General features: G+C 51.0%; 1 protein-coding gene across 7 annotated transcripts in view; it reads left to right on the top strand.

The window, feature by feature from the left end:
• The window catches only part of DNMBP (dynamin binding protein), a 34,935-nt gene that overhangs the window by 9,779 nt on the left and 5,423 nt on the right, over positions 1-19,733 (top strand). For 2 of the 7 annotated variants that reach the window (XM_030276188.4, XM_030276189.4), the window contains exons 3-9: positions 1,393-1,515; positions 2,065-4,005; positions 15,877-16,064; positions 16,664-16,763; positions 17,305-17,452; positions 17,972-17,989; positions 18,653-18,852. In XM_030276188.4, coding sequence (XP_030132048.4) covers positions 1,393-1,515; positions 2,065-4,005; positions 15,877-16,064; positions 16,664-16,763; positions 17,305-17,452; positions 17,972-17,989; positions 18,653-18,852 — 2,718 coding nt within the window. Of the gene's footprint in view, positions 1-1,392; positions 1,516-2,064; positions 4,006-6,780; positions 8,119-11,499; positions 12,005-15,555; positions 15,673-15,876; positions 16,065-16,663; positions 16,764-17,304; positions 17,453-17,971; positions 17,990-18,652; positions 18,853-19,733 lie in introns of those variants that run through there. The other 5 variants (XM_072931156.1, XM_072931157.1, XM_030276191.4 and 2 more) reach the window with 5 other exon arrangements.

Genomic DNA, 19,733 nt, shown 5'->3' on the forward strand with positions numbered 1-19,733 from the left:
AAGGTGCACAGGAGCACTTCCCTCCTGTGCTCCATGTGACTGATAAGTGGCATTGAATGAGCATGTGCCTGATCTTGTTTCTGCTGCTGAAGTCATTGGGCAAGGATTATGTGTGCATTTTTCAACAGAGTTTTGTCTCCCAGCATAACTGGTGAGGTTGTTATATAGAAGATGAAGATATTAAGGAAGAACAAACAGATGTGTGTCATAGGTCATGTTCAGAAACATGCTGAAGTCAAACTGAATGTTTATAATGACCTTTAACTCAAAACCCAATTGCATTCCTGCTTTCTACAACTGCTGTTGTAGTTTTTTGCCCAGCTATCTAAATTAAAGTTATAGGGAATTGAAAAGCACTTTAGAATAGAAGCTGTGGAGGTGTTGCAGCCTAGTTGCACTCATTAGTCTGTGGAATAATTACTGTTAACTCCATGAACAGTAATTCCTTTCTTACAGCATTATGTTGTTTCCATGTACAAAGCAGGAAACTAAGATAAGGAAAAAGAGAGTTGGTTAAAACTGTGAAGGAAGCAGCAGAGAATAGCAAGCCTCGAGCTGCCTAAACACTGTGTAAAGCTCTGGATGTCTAGGATATGGTTTTTTCACTTTTATTAGAAAATATTTGGTCACCCAGAGGCAATGCTGGGTGTGGTGCTAGCCCATACTTCATCATATCCCCTTGACTCAAATTATATACGAAAGACACTTTTAGTGGCCTTTGCAATGGGCTCTGCCACATCTCTCAGGACATGGCTCTCAGGACTGAAATTAGTATCTGATGGCCAACAAATGTGCCATGGTGAAACAGATACACAGAATGACAGTGGGGAAAGTCCTTGGAGTCCCAGCAGTGCTGAAGCTGTGACAGAGCCTGTGACTCACAGGTGTGACCATCCCAAATGTGGCAGTCTGAATTCTGTGCTGAGACTGCACAGGGGCCAAGCCCTATGGAGGAAGGAGCCCAGTCAGAAGACACTGCTCCCATGATCCAGCATTACTGGATTCCTTAGTCCTCATCATGGTTCTGAGTTGGAAAGGAAGCAGTAAGGGCAGAGAAAACCCAGTATGTCTGTTCCTGGAAGCTCCATGCTGATGGAGTCCCAGATTACAGTCCCAGTAATGCACACAACCTGTTGTTACTTGGAGTGAGCCAAGGGCTCAAACCTTTTGTTCTCTTAAGTACTTTTAGCTCTTTTAGCTCTTAAGTGCTTAAAACCCCAAGAATTCCTAGATCCCAAACTTGTTCTTCTTCCACCAGACTATTGAGGTACCCAGGGTAATTGGGTAGTTTCCTTTAGCAAGAGGTGAATAGATCCCAAAATCTGGAAGGAGGGTGGAGATAGTGGTAGGTCACAGAAAAGACTCGTTGCTGACAACTCATTCTCCTTTTAGGGCAGTTTCCTAGCAGCTTTGTTGAACCTGTGGATATTCCCCCTTTGAAGCAGGGAGAAAAACTGTTTGTTTGTACCAATGACTTCACATCTCAAGAGCCAGGGAGCTTATCATTGCAGAGAGGTAATCTCCATTCCCTTCCTTTGCTTTGCACCTCAAAAGCCTCACCTGTCCTTCCAGATGGATGAACCTAGTCACAACATCCTGCCTAAAGTGTCAGAAGAAAGAGGTGAATCTCCTAATTCCCCATTACATGGGTCATGCCAAATCCACCATGGTCCTCTAGGCTTCTGCCACTTTGATACAAGTTTCTCATGATCTGTCATTACTCATGAAACTTCAAAAATTGGCGTCACCTGATCACAGTAAATTTACAATTGCCTTTTAACTGACCTCTAATCTCCAAATCTTAGACTTGCTTTGGGGGAGAATGAAAGCTTTGATGCATCTGCACGGCTTTGCAGCCAAACTGTGTGTCTCAGATGTACAAGAGGCTGCTGATACTTCTTGCCTTAATCCCATCCTGTGCTTGTGTGCATCCCCAGCACGCACTGTGCTATAACAGAGTGCCAGTCCTCACCCACAGCCAGGAGGGAGCACGGGGAGGCAGGAATAGGAGGTGGGAAGCAATAATGGGAGCAGTTTTAAACTGTTGTGTCTTATTCTCTGCAGGAGACTTGGTGATCCTGGCGGGGTCCCTGGCCTCCAGCTGGCTCCAGGGCCAAAGCAGCTGGGGTTCCAAGGGCTTTTTCCCCTCATCATGTGTGAGGGAGCTGTGCCTTTCAGTTCGGAGACGTCAGCTGTCCCAGAGCCCTCTCCTGGAGGTGCCTGCCTACTCCTTGGGCCAAGCCCAGGCCCTGATGGACCTGTCTGCTCAGCTGGAGGAGGAACTGGACTTCAGGGAAGGGGATGTGATTAACATTGTTGGTGTCCCAGAGCCTGGCTGGTTTGAGGGTGAGCTCAGAGGCTGCAGGGGCATCTTCCCAGAGGGTTTTGTGGAATTGCTTACTCCTCTGCGAGCACCAGGAACCTCAGTGCATCCAGAGCCCACAGGGACTTGTGACACCAATGGGACAGTAGAGATGCCCCACAAAGAAGACAATGAGCCAGGGAGTACTTATGGTGTTGCCCTCTACCAGTTCCGAGCCCTGGAGTCCAAGGAACTGGATTTTGATGTGGGTGACAGGATTCGGATTGTAGGCATTCTGGAGGATGGCTGGCTGGAGGGGGAGCTGAGAGGAAAACGTGGCATCTTTCCACACAGATTTGTGAGGCTGGAAGCCTCTGAGGCTTGCATGGAAAAGATGAGTGCTGGGGATCTGCAAGGTGGAGGCAGTTGTGGATTGAGCATCCATCAAGATCCAGAAAGCACTTGCTGTGAAACTCCTCCTTTGCCAGAGAAGGATAGCAGGGAAAAGGAGGATGGCTTGGCCACATATCCTGAGCCTGCCACCATTTTGTCTCACAAGGCAGGGAGGTCAGAGGGTCCTCTTGGCACTGACCTGCGACAGCACCAGGCCTTTCCCAACACAGGACACCAAGAGCTGCATCCCGAAGGCACGGTGGGCTCGGTCCTCTCTCCCCACACAAAGTCAGTCAATGGCATTCTCCCCTCTGCTCAGCTGCCTCCCCCACAGGGCAGCAGGCCTGGCCAAGCAGGTGAGCCAGAGCCTGGGGGAACTATTTCAGCAGCCCCAGGAAACTCAGAAACTCACTCCCTCCCTAAGCATGATGGAGACAGCCCCACTGTGCCCTTGCAGGCTCCCCACTTCCCCCAAAATCCTTGCAGGAACCAAGTGATTTTATCTGCTAATAGCTGGGCAGCATCTGAGCCCCAGGAGAGCCAGAGCAGGACCCAGGACCTAGACAATTGGATGGACAGTAAATTGGAGAAGTCCAAGCCCTGTTCCAGCTTAGGAACTGCCCAGGTGAGCCTGGACACACGGGCTGGGAGCTGGGGGGAGTGCTACCCTCTTGCAGTGCAGGGGGACAGCTGCACGGACCTGGACTCCAAACTGACGGAGCAGCTGGCCCAGTTTGAGAAGAGTCTGTCAAGTACTGGTACGGAGCAGGAGAAGGTCTCCCGTCACTTCTCCATCTTGGACTACAGCTCCGAGAAGGACATTGTCCGCGGGTCTCCTGAATCTGTGTCCCACTCCAGGCAGGCAGAGAGGAGAAGGGCCCTGAGGCCACCCCCTCCTCGGCCCAGCAGCCTCACGACAGCCGCTGCGCACGTGCATGGCGGCCCGGTGCCCAAGGGCAGGTCTCTGTCCTTCTCCGTCAAACCCTCCCGGCCTGCGCCCCGGCCTCCACCCAGCAACCAGCGGAAAAATGTCAGCCCTGCACAGCTTCAGCCCAGCACCCCAGAGCAGCAGGTGGAGGAGGGATGTGAGGACTTGACACAGGCTGGATCAGCCTCCTCCAGCTCCATCCTGCTGACTAGAATTGGAGAGGTGGAGAGAGACCTGGAGGCGTACAGCAAGACCCGTGCCGAACTAAGCCTGATGCTGGAAGAGCAGCAGGATGAGCTGGTGAGAGCAGAGACCATGGAAAACCTTGATTTCTGTGACTCCAACATTGAGAGCCTCAGCATGGAGCTGCAGGAGTTGAGAGGTGAGTCTATAACAGCGTGGGATGGGGAATGCTTCAGGAGCACAGGTGTCTCTGCTGTTTTACAGACACTGTTGAAGGCAGTCTTTTATACCCTTTAATTCTTGATTTTGATCATTTTGTAAGTACTGTTGCAGTATATATCATCATGATTTTGCCTTGGAGAATCACAGTGTCTTTCTCTGGATATCCCTTTGCCCTGGTCTTCCCCACCCCCTTTTCTTTCCAACTCTCCCATCTTTTCCAGCCCCACCATACATCCAGAGCTTTCATCTCATCTACTCCCAGTATTTCCATGATGGAAAGGAAAACCACTGCTGCTGCAGTTCCAGCCTCCCTGCCTCATCCTCTCTTATCTCTAGGGGAGTGAGCAGCAACTTCAGGGTGGCTTTGCTGGTGGGCTTGCAGTTGAGATTTGAGTTGACTGCTGAATCTGTGCTGTGACTGCTCTCAACCTGTCAGGGCACTGGGTTTCCTGTGTTTTCTGCTCTGGTGCTGACACAGACCTGTGGGGATTTGTTATTCATATGAGAAGGGGTACACCGAAGGGGACTGAACCTGACCTGGGATGAATTACTGGGCAAAAAGTAAATCCTGTGCTCCTGCCATCCATGAAGTCCAGGACAAGAAAACAGGACTGTTCTGTTGGTAATAGCAGCAAAGAGCTTACAATTGTAGCATATCTATAGCTGAAAATGTGACTTTTGTTCTTGCACCCCAGAAAAAAATTACTCAGGAAAGAGGAATTTCCCATTATTATATCAGCACATTTGGTCTCTGAAACATGAAGATGCCATGTAAAAATCAGTGCTCTTTAATTATATTACACTTGATGTTACAGTAGACGAATGGAAAAATGGAATTGCATACATCTTCTCCCACAGCTCCTTCCCAGGCTTCTCCAAGGAGCTCTGACACTGCTGTTCTGTTACTGAAACCCACGACGTGCAGGAAATGTGGGCACTGCATGCGGGAGATGGAGTGAAATGCCAGCTCCTGCCTGGGAGTTACTCACTCTTGACTTCATTGCCTCCATCCTCCCACTGCTTAATCAGCACTGGGGAGCCCAGGCACTTTGCTGCATGATCACGTCAGAGGCAGAGCACATGGGAATGAAGGCTGATATGGGTGCACCAGGAAAACAGGGTGACAAACAGCCTTCACCACAGTGGTGTGCAAAAGGGATGCTTGGAAGGAGGCCTGGAGGATTTGAAGCTAGATTAAATAACTTGAAGGTAGGAAGAGGAAAGTCTAGACTGAATCTCAAGGGAAAATTTCTGATGGGATGAGTCTTGTGGGAAAATGTCTCCTACTGCCCCAGTGCTTCCTGGCAGAGGACTGATCCTGTGGAACCTGTTGGTTCCTGGAATTAGAAGTTTTAGGCAAGAACTAATGCACTATGCTGAAGAATCCTCAAGTTACTATCCTTTCAGTTGTCCTAGGGGATTTTTCTCACATTCAAGAGACCTCTTTAACCCTTTGATAAAGATGTGTCCTACCCAAGCTCTGCCATGTCCCTTCTGACACATCTGAGTGTGGCCAGAGAGCATGTCTTGCTAGGCCACCTCTAGTGCAGCAGGCAGAACAGTAATTTGGTGTTGCATCAGCTCAGGAAGACGTGTTTGTGCCATGCCTGAGGCATGACCTCTGCCTTAACCACTGTTAGGAATGTGGAGACACTGAAGGCAGAAAAGCTCTCACTAAGCTTTGACCAGCAACGAAATCAGGGCATGCATAGTCTTATAGGGGGAATAGCTCACAGAGGGAAATCCAGCCCTTCAATGTATCTTTTGGGAAGCCAGAGTAGAAGAGTAGAAAATATGTGGTTTTCTACAGTAAAAGTTTAAAATGTTTAAAATCATCAGGTTGCTTTTTTGGTCTGTCTTATGAGCGCACTGGGGTTTCACTGATGACCAGGCTGCAGCAGGTTTAGCGCTTGCCCTGCTGCAGTTGGAGTAGGAGAGTCCATTGGTTTATTTTTGTCTTCTACCAGCTGAGAGCATGGGCTCTGCGTTCCTAACAAGTGTTGCAAGAACCTGAGACATGGATGACATCGACAGACTCTCGCTCTCTCGGTCAAGGGCATGCTGTGGTTGTCTCTTGGTTTCTTATAGGAGCTCTGTGTTTGGCATGGAAAACTGGGAATATGTTGTGCCCTGCAGTAAGAAGCATTACTGGAGTGCGTATTTCTATAGCCTTCTGGAAACTTATTTTGTGTGTTGGCACCAGACTCCATAACCCAAGTAATCCCTTCAAGCCCGTTCCTGTCAGCGGGTGGACCAGCTGTTCCCCTGGGGCAGGGAACCATGCAGCTGTGACTGCATGGCACTGTGGAGGCACCGGTCTGTCTTGCAGGGAGCAGCTCCTCTCCTGACCTTCTTGTGACTGCGGGTGAGGGCTGGGAAGAGGATGGGCTCAGCATCAGGGTTGAGCCAGGGGCAGCCTGAAGGCCTCAGTTTGCCCCAGTGAAGTGTGAAGCAGAGCCCAGCCTCTTCTAGACCACACTGTGTCCTCCATGCAGCAGGGGTGGAAAGAAGAAGATCTCATAGGAGATCTGGTATCCCACCTGTGCTCTGTGGCTTCCTGCGGTCTCACACATGCTCTGTTTCCCTTCCCTGAGGACATTGGTCTCAGGGCAGGGCCGCTGCATGCTCCAGTGGCCTCCTCCTCCCTGCCTCAGAGCTGCCTGCAGAGAGGTTTTGGCAAAGCGGCGGAGCCGGTTTGGGCGGTGCAGGCCAGCCCAGCCTGGCTCCCCTCCTCGCTCCGGGCTGGTTACTGATTACTTTGGGCAGCAGGTGGAGGAGGCCGGGGCTGCGGCGATTGGGCCCGTGCCTTTGCTGGCTGCTTTCAGGAAGCAGCACCTGCGTTTCACTTGGGACGGCAGTGCTGGAGCAGAGCGCAGGAGCGCCGTCAGCCTGGGGCTGGGCTCAGGGAGCAGAGGGTGAGGGGAGTCGGGCCCTGGCACACCCCACAGGACTGTGTGCGCCTGTCCTTAGAGGAAGCGCTGCATGGAGGATCCGGGACGGGAACCACGGCTCCTCAGCTGGGAATATGAGGACTGTTGTGCTGTGCAGAGACGGGACGTGGCTGGCTGCAGCGACAGACCCGGGGCGACAAGGAGGCCGTACCCGGGCAGCCAAGGAGCAAACAGTGGCTGGGACAGTTCCAGGAGACAGGAGGACATCTCCGTGGACCAACAGAGCAGGAATGGAGGTTTTTGGAAGGGACAGATACAGTACATGGACTGCGGGAGAGCAGACAATGTTTGGGAAGGCAGAAGACAGGATACAGAGGACAGAAACTACCGGGTGTATGAAAGGGAGGGTGTTCAATACAGAAACTGCAGTTCTGAGATAAGAGGAGGGCGGAACAGAGAGGACAGAGTACCTGGGCAGTATAGGGAGAGGGAAAGGCAATATGGAGATGATAGAGGCTTTGGAGACTGTAGGGAGGGGGGAAGGTGGTATCAGGACTACAGAGATCCTAGTGCCTACAGTGAGCATGGAAGACATTATAGGAAAAAGGAACGGTGGCACAGGCAGGAGAGGGACTCTGGGGAGTATAGGGAGAGGAGAAGGCAGTATAGAGAGGATGGAGGTAATCAAATATATAGGGAAGGGGAAAAGTGGTATACAGATGGTGGAAACCCTAGAGCATATAGAGAGCAGGAAAGGCCACGTGCAGGTACTAGGGACCAAGTAGATGAAGAAGACATTGAACAGCAGAGGAGGGCCAAAGGCCATGTCATGTACCACAGCAGTCCAGACAGAGGTTGTGAAGTTCCTGCATTTGCGGTCAGGTCCTTGGGAGATGGTGGTGTGAACCTGGGGTCAGCTGCAGGCTGCACACAGTTGGAGACGTGTGTCGTTGACTCCGACGGCTGTGGGGAGCTGGAAGGAGAAGCCCCAGGGCCTGGGATGGCAGCCAAGAGCAGCAGTGGAGCAGAGCACTCAAGGGTACGCACAGGCCGGCCAGACTGGAGCCAGGTGTGGGAGCAGGAGGCCGAGGAAGCAAACAGAGTGGGCTCTGTGCTGCAGAGAAACAGCTTCTACAGACGGACGGCTCCCAGTGTCCTGCGGCACTCAGAGTTTGTGCAGACCAGGAAGAAAAACCCAGGTACACAGGGAAATTGTGGGCAATTCCCTTGGGTGTGCCTTCACCCTGCCCTAGCACCAGGGCAGCACTGGGAGTCTGGTACACGTGGGTGGCCAGCACAGACAGCCTCTCACAGGAAGGCTGCTCCCCAGGACTGAGTGAAATAGCATCATGGTCGCCACTCCTTCGTGCAGCCTCTGCAAGGGGATTTTGCAGAGGACCAGGTGGGAGGGAAGCACAGGTGGTGGCACAGACTCTGTTGCTCCTGCATGTTTTAGGTACACCCTAAAACTTAAGGCCCTGGTTTGTCTGCTTTCTCAGGGCTCTGAGGAAGTTCCTCATGAGGGAGAGGGTGAGATGCTGGGGTTATTCCCACTGCCTCTTTATAACCCATCATTAGTAGATTCTATGTGTAGGAACCAATTCCTGACCCTGAGCATGAGTGTGGCAGCTGTTTACAGGCAGCACAAAGCAGGAAATAGAGGAAGCTGTGGAAGTTCTCAGATATATGCAGAGAGCAAGTATTCAGAGTTGCATAATTCACCTGGGCAGGATTACCAGGCACCTGCGTGTTGGGAGCCTGTCACCAATGGGAATCTCTTGCACTGTCACCACTCAGTACTGCAGTGGTCCCTTACCTGTGCTACAACAGTTGCATGCCCTGTGGCCCTGTGTCCTGGGTCCCCAAGCCATCCCCAGGTCACCAGTCCCATCAAATAGCACCCTGGAGCTGCAGAATTACCAAAGTGGAAGGCTTAGGCTGTCTTGGCGTGGGTGAAATCATTCCATTGATGCTGTGGCTGCATCAGAGTCAGCTGCAGATTTGTGCAGCTTGGCTTCTGGTTGCAAGAATATTGGTGGGGGTTGAGGGGAAGTGGCAGCAAGGTGCTGGGGTCTGGGCAGAGGGACAGAAGGAGCCCTTCTTGATGGACAGGCCTCCATGTGTCTGAAAACTTGTTTGTTCTTGTGCCCTTTCTGCCAGCATGTGTTTCATGTAGCTGTGTGTGTGAATTCTCCGTGAAGGGGGATTGAAATGGAGAGGAAAACTGCAACAGCCAACATGATGGCAAAGCTGGAGGCAGTGCCTACCTTTGCCTTAGCAAGAAATCTGTCCTCTGGAGATACTTGATCAAGCAGGCTCCAATGGCTGCATTTCTGCACTCTCAGGCCACCCTGTAAGGGTGGGACTTTGCTCAGCTGTGTCCCCAGGCTGAGGAAAGGGAGAGGCTTTGCAGTGCCAAGATGTCCAAAGGGCAGCAGGGGAGCCAGGAGGGAGCAAGGAGCAGAGTGGGATGGGAAATGGTCCACAAAGCCTTAGGAGAGTGGAGCAGTGTTGACTTCTCCAGCTTCTGCAAGAGTTGAAGGGACAGACTGTGATGCCAAGTGGAAGCCTATGCTATAAGGATTATAGGATTCTTCTCCACTGTGTCAGGCTCGGGGGCATGGGGAGTGGCTGTGAGAGGTGCAGAGCAGGATGCCCTCATCATCTGCACCAGTGTCTCAACAGAACAGGAGAGATGAAAGCTCCAGGTATTTCAAACACTGTCTGTCCATCCCGTGGCCTTTTTCTGGCTGCAGTTGTCTGTACCTTTCTTCCTCTTGTCCTGCTGGGGCACAGTGCTGGATCAGCAACAGCTCTCCTTGGCATGTACTGCTTTGCTGCTGTAGCTGCCTCAGTGTAAGATCCCACCAGCACCTCCCCAAAAGAGCTCCCATTGTGCCTGGCAGCAGACACCTCCTGTGCAGCTGGCAGGGAGAAGTCAGCTCTGGTTCTCCCTCAGCCTGTGCTCCAGGCACATTTTCCAATGCTGTTTACTTCTCTAACAGGTTCCTCCTCCATCCACTGAGTAACAGAATTAGAGACTATAAAGCCCCAGTAGAGATCATAGAATTGTAGAATAGTTTGGGTTGGAAGAGAACTAGAGGGGCATCTAGTTCCTAGATCAGGTTGCCAAGGGCCCCATCTGGCCTGCCTTGAATACTTCCAAGCCAGTAGAGATCTTTTCTGTTTGCAGGGTTATCACACTTCTTACAGATTTCTTTACGGTGTAACTGGGTGACAGCTGCTTGGTTAGAGCACCTCTTCTGGGAAAAGAATCAAAAGTGACTGCCTGACACATCAACAGGAGAACCCACCTGTCATAGTTTTGCTGCTTAGTCACCATCATTCTTAAAGGTTTTGCATGCTAATGTGTTGCATTTCAGCTCTGAACCCCAACCTTTTTCTCCTCAGTTAGAGCTTTTTATTTGATGGCTATTCTTCTCAGGCAGGTACACTGTAATTAAATCTTCAGTTCTTTGTAGTGAATGGAGTCTTAAAATACCCATGTCAAAGACTCACAGGAAGACCTTTAAGTGTTTATTCTTCCTGATGCTCACTCATTTTTCAGTTCAGACTCTTTTAAAAAACAGTGGACTTCAGAGCTGGGTGAGGCATTCTGGGTTGGTGTCAGCACTAGTTTACCTTGCTATGCTACTGTGCCCTTGTCCAAAACCCCAGTGGTCCTCTGCTTACATTCAGGGAAGCCCTGTTGAATTTTGTCTGATCAAGCAAAAAAATTATTGCCCATAATACAATGCTGCATGTGGCTGCATTTCTTGTTCCCATTAATACGTTAATGTATTTGTCTGCATTAAACCTGCTTGGTTTGAATAATTCCATTTTATTCAGGGTACCCTGGATCACTCAGTGACTCATATGCCTCATCTTTTTTTGTGATCCTGTTGAATTGATCCTCACTTCTCTACATGACAGCAGTGATTTTACATTTACTTTATTATGTGGCATTAACTAAATCCAGTCTCTGAAGAACCTGTTTAGAAATGCCTTCTTTTCTGGATAGTCTCCACTCCACTGGCAGTGGATTTTCAAGGTGGTTTTTTTTGTTTGGGTTTTTTTTTTCTGTTTCTACTTATTTGAAAGAAATAAGCAGAAAATTTATTATATAATTCTACCTTTTTGCCAGGTTTGCCAAAAATCATAATCTCTCTGCCTACTTGTGGGATTGTGTCACTGTAGGATTTCCATTGTCCTAGATGGAAATAAAGGTCCACTATAAAGTAGCATTTTATTTCCTCATTTAAAAGATGAAAACTTAATTCTACCATCCATGGATTTTTCTTGATGTCTTTTCTAATTTTTTCTGTGGTGTATCTATTATCTGGCTTACTGTGTTCATTTATATATTGATATTTGCTTTCTTTATTGAAAAAGAGATGCAGGACAGACTTTTCATCAGTACTGTTCTCTTCATGTTTTTGGATTGTATATTTAAAACATCCTTTTAAAGAACTTTCAGCTTTCATTCTTTTGTCAATCAGTGGTTTTGCTCACACTTTGGTTGATGCCCTGCCTCAATTTTAGCAGCTTAGCTGTTTTACACCATCGTATTACTTCACTTTTTTCTGTGTCAAGGGTTGGAATCATCCTCTGCCCACACTGAATCCATGGGGCTGTCTGGGCAACCAGAGGAGGTTTAGGACCATGGTTATGGTCTTATCTGGCATAGAGACATCCCAACCAAGCAGTCTCTGCCTTAGATGTGTTTGCTCCAATGGCCCTGGAGAAGCATCCCTATTCTGCCCCTGTTCAGATCACTGGTGTATTACCAATTTCTGGAGTAAGAGTTTTCACCCCAGCCAGATCCCGCTCCTGGCAGTGAGTTTAGCCTTTTGCTCAGATTAATTATTCCCTGCCCTAGTTTCATCGCCCCCCCTCTCGTGGTCGGCAGTGGCTCCTCCCCTCCTGGCCTCCACATACTTCAAATATTTGCAGCTGGTTTGTTTTGTCCTGAGTCACTGATGTCTGTGCTGAGCTGTGGGCCCGGGGCCGGGAGCAGCTCCGCCGGAGATTCCTGGGCTTGTCCCTCCGCAGGTGACATCAGCCGAGCCGGCGGGATGCTGCCAGGTGAGCCCGGAGCAGCAGGGGGGTGATGCGCACCTTTGGGAGAGCCCTGCAGCCTGGTGGACATGCATCCCCTTGGATCTGCTCTTTGTGGGTCGAGTCTGCTCAGAGCGGGGCAGGGAAAACCTCTAATTGCATGTGCGCTCCCACAAGGAGGTTGGGTAATAACTATTCAAAGTTTTCATTAATTGGAAGAAAGTCAATGACAGTGGTATTTCTCAGATGAGCAGGATGAGCTGTGTGATTGCAATAGCAAACCACAGCCTCCCCAGGAAGGGCAGAGGTGGGAGTGTGCTGCATCTTCACACCTCATCACCAGGCCTGGGTTAGGAGCTGCTGCTGGGTCTCCCATGGGTCCAGCAGGGGTACTAGGAAAGCCCAAAAGCAGCTGCTCCTGGGAGGCTGGCTCAGACTATCAAACCAAGGAGAAATGGGAGAACAGAATCTGAATCGCTGAAAATTGTGGTTGGGAACATTGTTTTTGGAAATGTATTTCTGAATGCCTGTTTGGCAACTGTGTCATGGGTAAGCATGAATTTGTCACTGGATTGGAATTTGTTGGCTTCATTAAAAATACAAATCATATTCCTGCAGGCCAACAAGGCTCCTTCAAGCTGTGGTGTGTCTTAGCATCTCCAAAGTTGATGGGCATGATGAATCAAATTGAAAGTAAGCATCTAAATAAAAAATCTGTGGAGTAAAATGGAGATGTGTTTAAAAAATGTTTACTAGGTGACAAAAATCCACAGCTGTGAAATTGGTGGGTTAACTGCTTAATAAGCCTCATTTAGGGAAAGCTCTTATTAGACATACAAGAATGTGTGACAAACAAGAAAAAATAATGACAATTAACAAAGTATGAAATACAAAAAGTGAGAGTTTTTTAAATGTATCAGAAACAAACACTAAGTAATACATATTGGTCAGATATAAGACCTAAATATTACAAATAAATTCTGTATTTGAATATTTTGAGCTGTGTTTGGAAAGAAGTAGGACAACTTTTGAGTTCATTGCTGAAGGAGGATGCTGGAGTAGTGATAAACAAGAGTTCTAGGAGACTTGACTGCGATGTAGCATTGTTTCTGAAGAAGTCTTGAAATGTTGAGAAAAAGCAAGGAGGCCAGTGAAGAATTAATTGGTATGAGTTCTCAAAATCATGCAAATACTGATACAGTGGGGTAGAACTGATGCCCAGCATTGTGCCAAGTCATCCAGGCTGAGCTGATGACTACTGTGGGCTTAAAATCTGTGCAGGGAAGGTTTTAATTTCCCTTCCATAGGCAGGGACTTGAGGCTTGCCAAAGAAGGGTGTCACGGAGCTGGCAATCCCACAAGTGTGGGTTGAATCCTTGCCACAGGGTACTTTCTGTAAGGGTCTGACCTAGATTTACTTGTCTGGGGTTTGCTTGGTGGAGCATGGGGAGCTGCTGCATTTGCCAGCAACGCTGGGCATCCCCAGCTCTGTTTTGGAAAGCTGGAGCCAAACACATGGTGTGAGTGCAATTTAGCTATGGCTAAGGCTGGGAACACAGCAGGGTTCTTTGGTGGTGCAGTAAACTCTTGAGGTGTCCTGTACAAAACTTAATGTGGTGGCATTTTGCCTGGGGCTAAATACAAAATTCCGTTCTTTGACAAAAGCAATTGTAATATTTTCCATTTGTCTTCCCAAATGCTGCTACATGGGTAATTTCTGGCTGGGATTTTGGCTTGTCTTAATTTTCAAGATTCTTCCCAGCCCACCCCATGCAGTAGTAGCATCTCACCACCCACCCCCTCTGGGCTTCACACACCTGTTTGCATTGCAAATTAACACCTTCCTCTTTCATCCAGGCTGCCTTCCCACTTGAGCTTGCTCTCCTTCAAAACAAATGCCATGCCTTCTTTAAAATAACTCATTTGTTGTTACTTCATTAACTATCTGAGCCACAAAGACCGGCTGACAGTATTATCTTAGTGTTTAATTGTCCCTCCTGTATGTTTTTCTGCTCATATCCTGTTCAGGCTCCAAGTGCTGTGTCTAGGGGATATCCCTGTGGGTGTTTGTAGAGGACCTTGCACAGCAGAGCCCAGTCTGCTCCTGAAACTTTGCAGATGCTGTGCAAATGCAAAGAGCAAAACCAGTTAAACCCAGCATCTGCTCTGAGGCCCTCCTTGTGGATTCCTGCTGCATTTGAGTTGATAAAGTTCATCACTGGGGCCTGCTGGAAAGCCAAGACAGGGTCTGATGGGGTTAGGCTTAAGGATACTTGCCAGTAGGAATCAGTCACACCTTTTCTTCCCAGTGATTGCCTACGAAATGTAGTGCTGGTTGTGTCACTGAATCCTCCTCCATGGAGGTGGTTGTTTTGCCTCTCCCCAGGCTAGATTTCAAGGCAGGCCAGCAGAGATGCCAGCTTAGAGAGATGGATATCTTCCCTCCCACATTGAGGGCATCTGTGTTTCAGCTGGGTTTCCCATTTGCCAGGCTGGCCACTGGGAATGATTTTGAAGTTGCTCTTTGTGCAGAGAGACACAGTGGTTCATCCTCAGCACAGGTGGCTGTAAGAACTTGCTGTTTGGTGCTGATGCTCCTGGTTTCTGCCAAGGTTGCTCTGCAATGGGAAGGGCCAAAAGGGCTAGCATGGTTTCTGAGTCAGTGTCTCAGCTTGGGTGTCTTTTCTTTCTCGAATTGTTTCGGTGTGAAGACCCCGGCCTGGGGGAGCAGTGGACAGGATGCTTAGGCTGAGGCAGCAGTTTTCCCATCCCATGTTTCGTGCTGCAGTGCTGAGTACTGCCATCGCCCCACGGAGCACGGCTGGGGGCTGCTTGCAGCCTGCCCAGCACCTGGGCAGAAGCGGCTGGGGGTCTTTTAGGGCTGTGCACAGTCGGTCCTGTGGTACCAGGGTAAGTCCCGAGCCCTTCTGGGTGTCCCTGGGAGCAAGCAGGGCTGAGGCTCTGTTGTCTGACGCTGTCACTGGAGAAGTCAGGGACCTCTGGAAGTGCCTGTCCTGCAAAATCATTCCTAGAAACGTCTGAACTGGGGCATGTCTGCAACTCTAAAAAAAATTCTGCTGATGGAGGGCAGCTGGGGCTCCGTAGCAGACGGCGCATTTGTGGAATCAGCCACTGACATGAAATGGGGTACCCGAGGCAGGCTGGCGCTGCAAGGGGCTCCGTGCTGCCCTGCAATGGGGGAGACCCGAGTGTTCCCGGCCTCGGGGGCTGAGCAGGGAGGGGCCGGGGAGGGCAGTGCGGCTGTGGTTTCGGTCCGAGGGCGCAGCCTTGCAGAGCAGGCGGGTGCGGCCCGGGAATCCGCGGGGATGTGGTGTCTCGATGGAAGCGGGAGGGGGCTGGGCCGGCCCGGGCCGCAGGTGGCACCGAAAACCAGGAGGGGAGGAGAGGCGGCCGCGGGGGGCCGGACGGGGCCGAGCAGGGCGGCCCGCAGCCCCGGGCCCGCTGGCCGGGCTCCAGCTCCAGGCTTTGCCGGCGGCAGCAGCGCTGCGGGGCCCGCCGCGGCCATTGAGATGGAAATGCCCCGGGGCTGGAGAATGGAGACCCTGTTCCAGCCTGAGGGAGGGGCGGCCGCCATTGCCTAGCGGGGCGGCCCTCCGGCTCTGCAGCTCCCGGGGCCGCGGGGCGGGAGAGGAGCCCGGCCCCGGCCGGCATCAGGGCCGAGCGCCCGGAGCCGGGTTTGTTACCGCCGCGCGGGGCCGGGGCTTTGCGGCGCCCCCGGTGCTGCGAGGGTGGGCTTGGGTCTCCCTGCAGCCCTGGGATGGCCCCTCTGGAAAGGCCCTTGTAGTGCTGTACCTCATTCTCACGGGTTACTTGTGCTGTTTGTCTCCTGTCCTCGTATCCTTGCTGGAGCACGCTGATCTCGATTATCTGTCTCGCAGAGATGACTCTCCTGTCCTCCCAGACGCCGTCCCTGGAGCCGTCCTCGGCCGCCGCTGAGAGCGCAGAGCAGAGGATGCTGGAGAAGAGGGCCAAGGTTATTGAGGAGCTGCTCCAGACAGAGCGGGACTATATCAGAGACCTGGAGATGTGTGTAGAGAGGATCATGGTGCCCCTGCAGCAGGCACAGGTAGGAGCTGGGAAAGGAGAGGGAACGGCGGTGCAGCACTGGTGGATTGGGGCGAGAATACTGAGTCCATTTAGCTCTCAGAGATGAGACTATGCAGCACAGGGACCCATAGAAGAAATTAAAGCTGTTCCGAGGGGAGGAAGGTGGTTCCCACAGTTCCCTGCACTTGTTGCAATAAGCCCATGTGCTTTGAGATCCTGGTAAACCCTCATCCTTGCTGGGAATGAGAAACCTGCCAGCAAGTATCACACATTGATTTTTTTGGTGCAGGAAACGTTTCTCTTTGTTTGGTTATAGGTTAAATTCATTGACAGGAGAAATAAGATATGGGGTCTTGGCATGGGGACAGATTTAGTGGGAGGAAAAAGAGAAAACCAGGTGAGCAGAGGGAGGGGTGGAATTGCTGGGAAAGAGAAGGACATATAAGGAGTGAGAGTTTCAGTGCACTGTGGGACAAGGGAATGTGTGATGAGAGGAGATCACACCAGGTGCCTGCTGTGAAGCTAAGGACTGATGGATTGCAGGAGGGCAATGGGGGGACTGTTGAGTCTAAATGGGACATGTTCCCCATCCAGGACATCTCTTTTCCCATTCACTAGATGCAGAACATAGACTTTGAGGGCCTTTTTGGAAACATCCACATGGTAATAAACTTCTCCAAGCAGCTGCTGTCCGCCTTGGAGGCTTCAGATGCCATCGGTATGAATTCTGTTGTTACCTTTTCTCAGAAGGCTGGGATGGGCATTGCTAGTGCCAGAGCATAACAGTTTAAATGATGGGAGAGGATCACTGGGACTGGGCTTTCTCTCTGCTGGTCCCCATCACCACTCATCAGTTCAAGTGAAACCAAGGAGATCTGTGTTGCCCCAGGGGTCACAGTGAAGCCAGGGAGATCTGTGTTGCCCCAGGGGTCACTGTGCTCAGACAATGTTCCTGTACGTCCCTGGTCCTTTGCCCCAAAGTGCTGCCAGCTTGAGCCATTCACGCCTTGGGCTGCCTGTGCCTTTGCTCTGTGGCCCCTGTGACCAATGTCTCCACTACTCCCTCTGGGAGACCTGGATTGATTGAGCTCTCTGTGTTGGGTGATGAGGAGGGGTCCTGCATGCTGTAGTAGCACTGTTTTCTTGACCTGTGTGTGTGGAACAGGGACACTGGATGTCTTACCAAGAGACACACCAGTGTTTCTGGAGTCAGCTGGGGACCAGGAGACACTGAAGTCCTGCTTTGCTGCTGTCTGCAGGACCAGTGTTCCTGACACATCGTGCAGAGCTGGAGAGTGTCTACAGAGTGTATTGCCAGAACCATGATGAGGCCATCGCACTGCTGGAGACCTATGAGAAGGATGAGAAGTTGCAGAAACTACTTTTGGACCTGCTGGATAGCCTCAGGTTTGAGCCTTTGGCTGTGGCAGCCACCAGGCTGGGATGGAGGATCAGTTTCCAACATCCCTGGCTCTCTTCAGCAGTGTTTGGATAGTTCAGGTGGTGACTGGAGAGGGTCTGATGGTGGCACTGCGTAGTTGTCTGGGTTCTGGGTTCAAATGGCCCCTGCCCCAATGCACATGTGCTGGGAGACCTGTAGACCCCCTTAAAATCTGCATAGAAGCCACCAATGTGTAGAGAAGGTGGCATGTCCTGGACTGAGGGTTCCTGTTCCCCAAACCCTGAGCCACCACGGCTGCTGAGGAAGGGGCTGCTTTGCCTGGCTCAGTGGGTGCCAGGGCTCTAGCTTGTGGAGGTAACTGCCCTGGGAGCCAGCAGTGCAGATGGCAGCTCTGAGAGGACAGGGCTGCCCACTGCCTTGGCAGCCTCACTGGGCAGGCCATAGACACTGGCTGTGGGATTGCACACCTGCCACCCCATTAACCCTTGCTTTTCTTTGCTTTTTGGCACTCTGTGGGCCGGCAGGAGCCTGTACAGTGAATGGTGAGTACTTCCTCCTAGTCCCTGCTTGTCTGTCTGTGTTGGTCTGGCCATTTCCTTGTAACTAACCTTCTGCCACAGGCTGGGTGCATGCTGGGGTGCCCTAACAGTGCCTTGTGGAGGCACGACAGGGAGGAGAGAGGTGTCTGTGGCATAATTGCAGCAGAGGCAGTGGGTGGGCTGCACAGATAGGCAGCACAAGTGATGAGGCAGGGGGAAGTCTTGGGCAGGAAATGGGATTTGGGAACCCTCAGCCTCAGGGAGCCAGGAAAGCCCTGCAGTGACTGTGGTCCTGCAGTCAATTTGTCCTGCACTGGGGGATAGATCTGGGCAGTTGGTTGGTGGAACAGCACCTGAAACAAGTGGCTTTGGCAAGTACGAATCTGTGCCTATGTGGGATTTCATGGTGGGTCTGGCAATGAAGAGGATCCTGGCTGGGAAGTATCACCTGCTGTGAGTGAGGAGCAGAAACCGGGGGTTGATCTGAGAGCACCAGGAGTTCAGAAGAGCAATGAATTTGGACACAAGGGTGGCCTGATGTAGGGAGTACAGTGGATTTAGAGGCACTGCAGTTCTGGGTCTGGTTGGCACTGGTTTGAGGGGGCAGAATGTGTGTAGCAGAGCCAGACTGACACCTGATACATCTCCTTTGTCCTGACTTTCCAGGGGTTGCACAAACTACATTAACCTGGGCTCCTTCCTCATCAAGCCAGTGCAGAGGGTGATGCGGTACCCGCTGCTGCTGATGGAGCTGCTGAGTGCTACCCCTGAGGCTCACCCTGATAAGGCACCACTCACAGCTGCTGTCCTCGCAGTCAAAGAAATCAACGTCAACATCAACGAGTACAAGCGCCGGAAGGACCTGGGTGAGCAGCTGGGCAGTGCTGGGCACAGAGAGACAGGAGTGGGTGTGCTGAGGTCAGTGTCTGCTGGCCACTGGGCCTTAGCTGGAAACCATGGTCATGGAGGAGCTCTCACTGCTTAGGGGAGTTTGGCCCCATCACCTTTGTAACTGCCCTTCAAGTAGCTGCTAGTTGTGAGCAGATCCCCCTTTGCTTCCTCATGTCCAGCCCACCTGGCTCCCCCAGCTCTCCTCATGGATTACGAGATGTGGTTCTCCCAGTCTTGGCCTTTGGGTACCAAAACTAGACACAGTACCGAAGTGTAGCCTCCCTGGGGCTGAACAGAGGGAGAAAATTACTCCCTTTGATGCCTGTTGGCCATCCTCCCTGTTTTCCCTTGAAAACCCCCAGTTTGTGCAAATCTTATGCTTTAGTTTTCCTCATAGCCCCACTGAAGCTGAGGTGACAAAGGCTGCATGTAATGATTGCTTGTATTTGCTAAAGAAGCAGTATAGACACTTTCTGTATGTCCAGGGACTACTGTACATCATCTCCTATGGCATCTTATGCTGGCACTGTGCATAATCCTGTGGAAGAGCTTGAATGGTTTGTCTGCAAACTGTAGGGCATCTCAAGAACCTAACAGGTGACACGGTGCTGGATTCGATGGGAGGTTATCGTACAATATCTTACAAGGGCATACAGTGATAGGGCTGGACAATGGTTTTAAACTGAGAGGATTTAGATTAGATATAAGGAAAAAGTCTTTACAGATAGAATGGTAAGGCACTGGATCAGGCTGCCTGCAGAAATTGCAGATGCCCAACCCTAGGAAGTGTTCAAGACCAGGCTGGATGGGGCTTTGAGCAGCTTGGTCTAGTAGATGTCCCTGTCCATGGCAGAGG

The sequence above is a fragment of the Taeniopygia guttata genome, chromosome 6 (assembly GCF_048771995.1).
Source record: "Taeniopygia guttata chromosome 6, bTaeGut7.mat, whole genome shotgun sequence".
NCBI lineage: Eukaryota > Metazoa > Chordata > Aves > Passeriformes > Estrildidae > Taeniopygia > Taeniopygia guttata.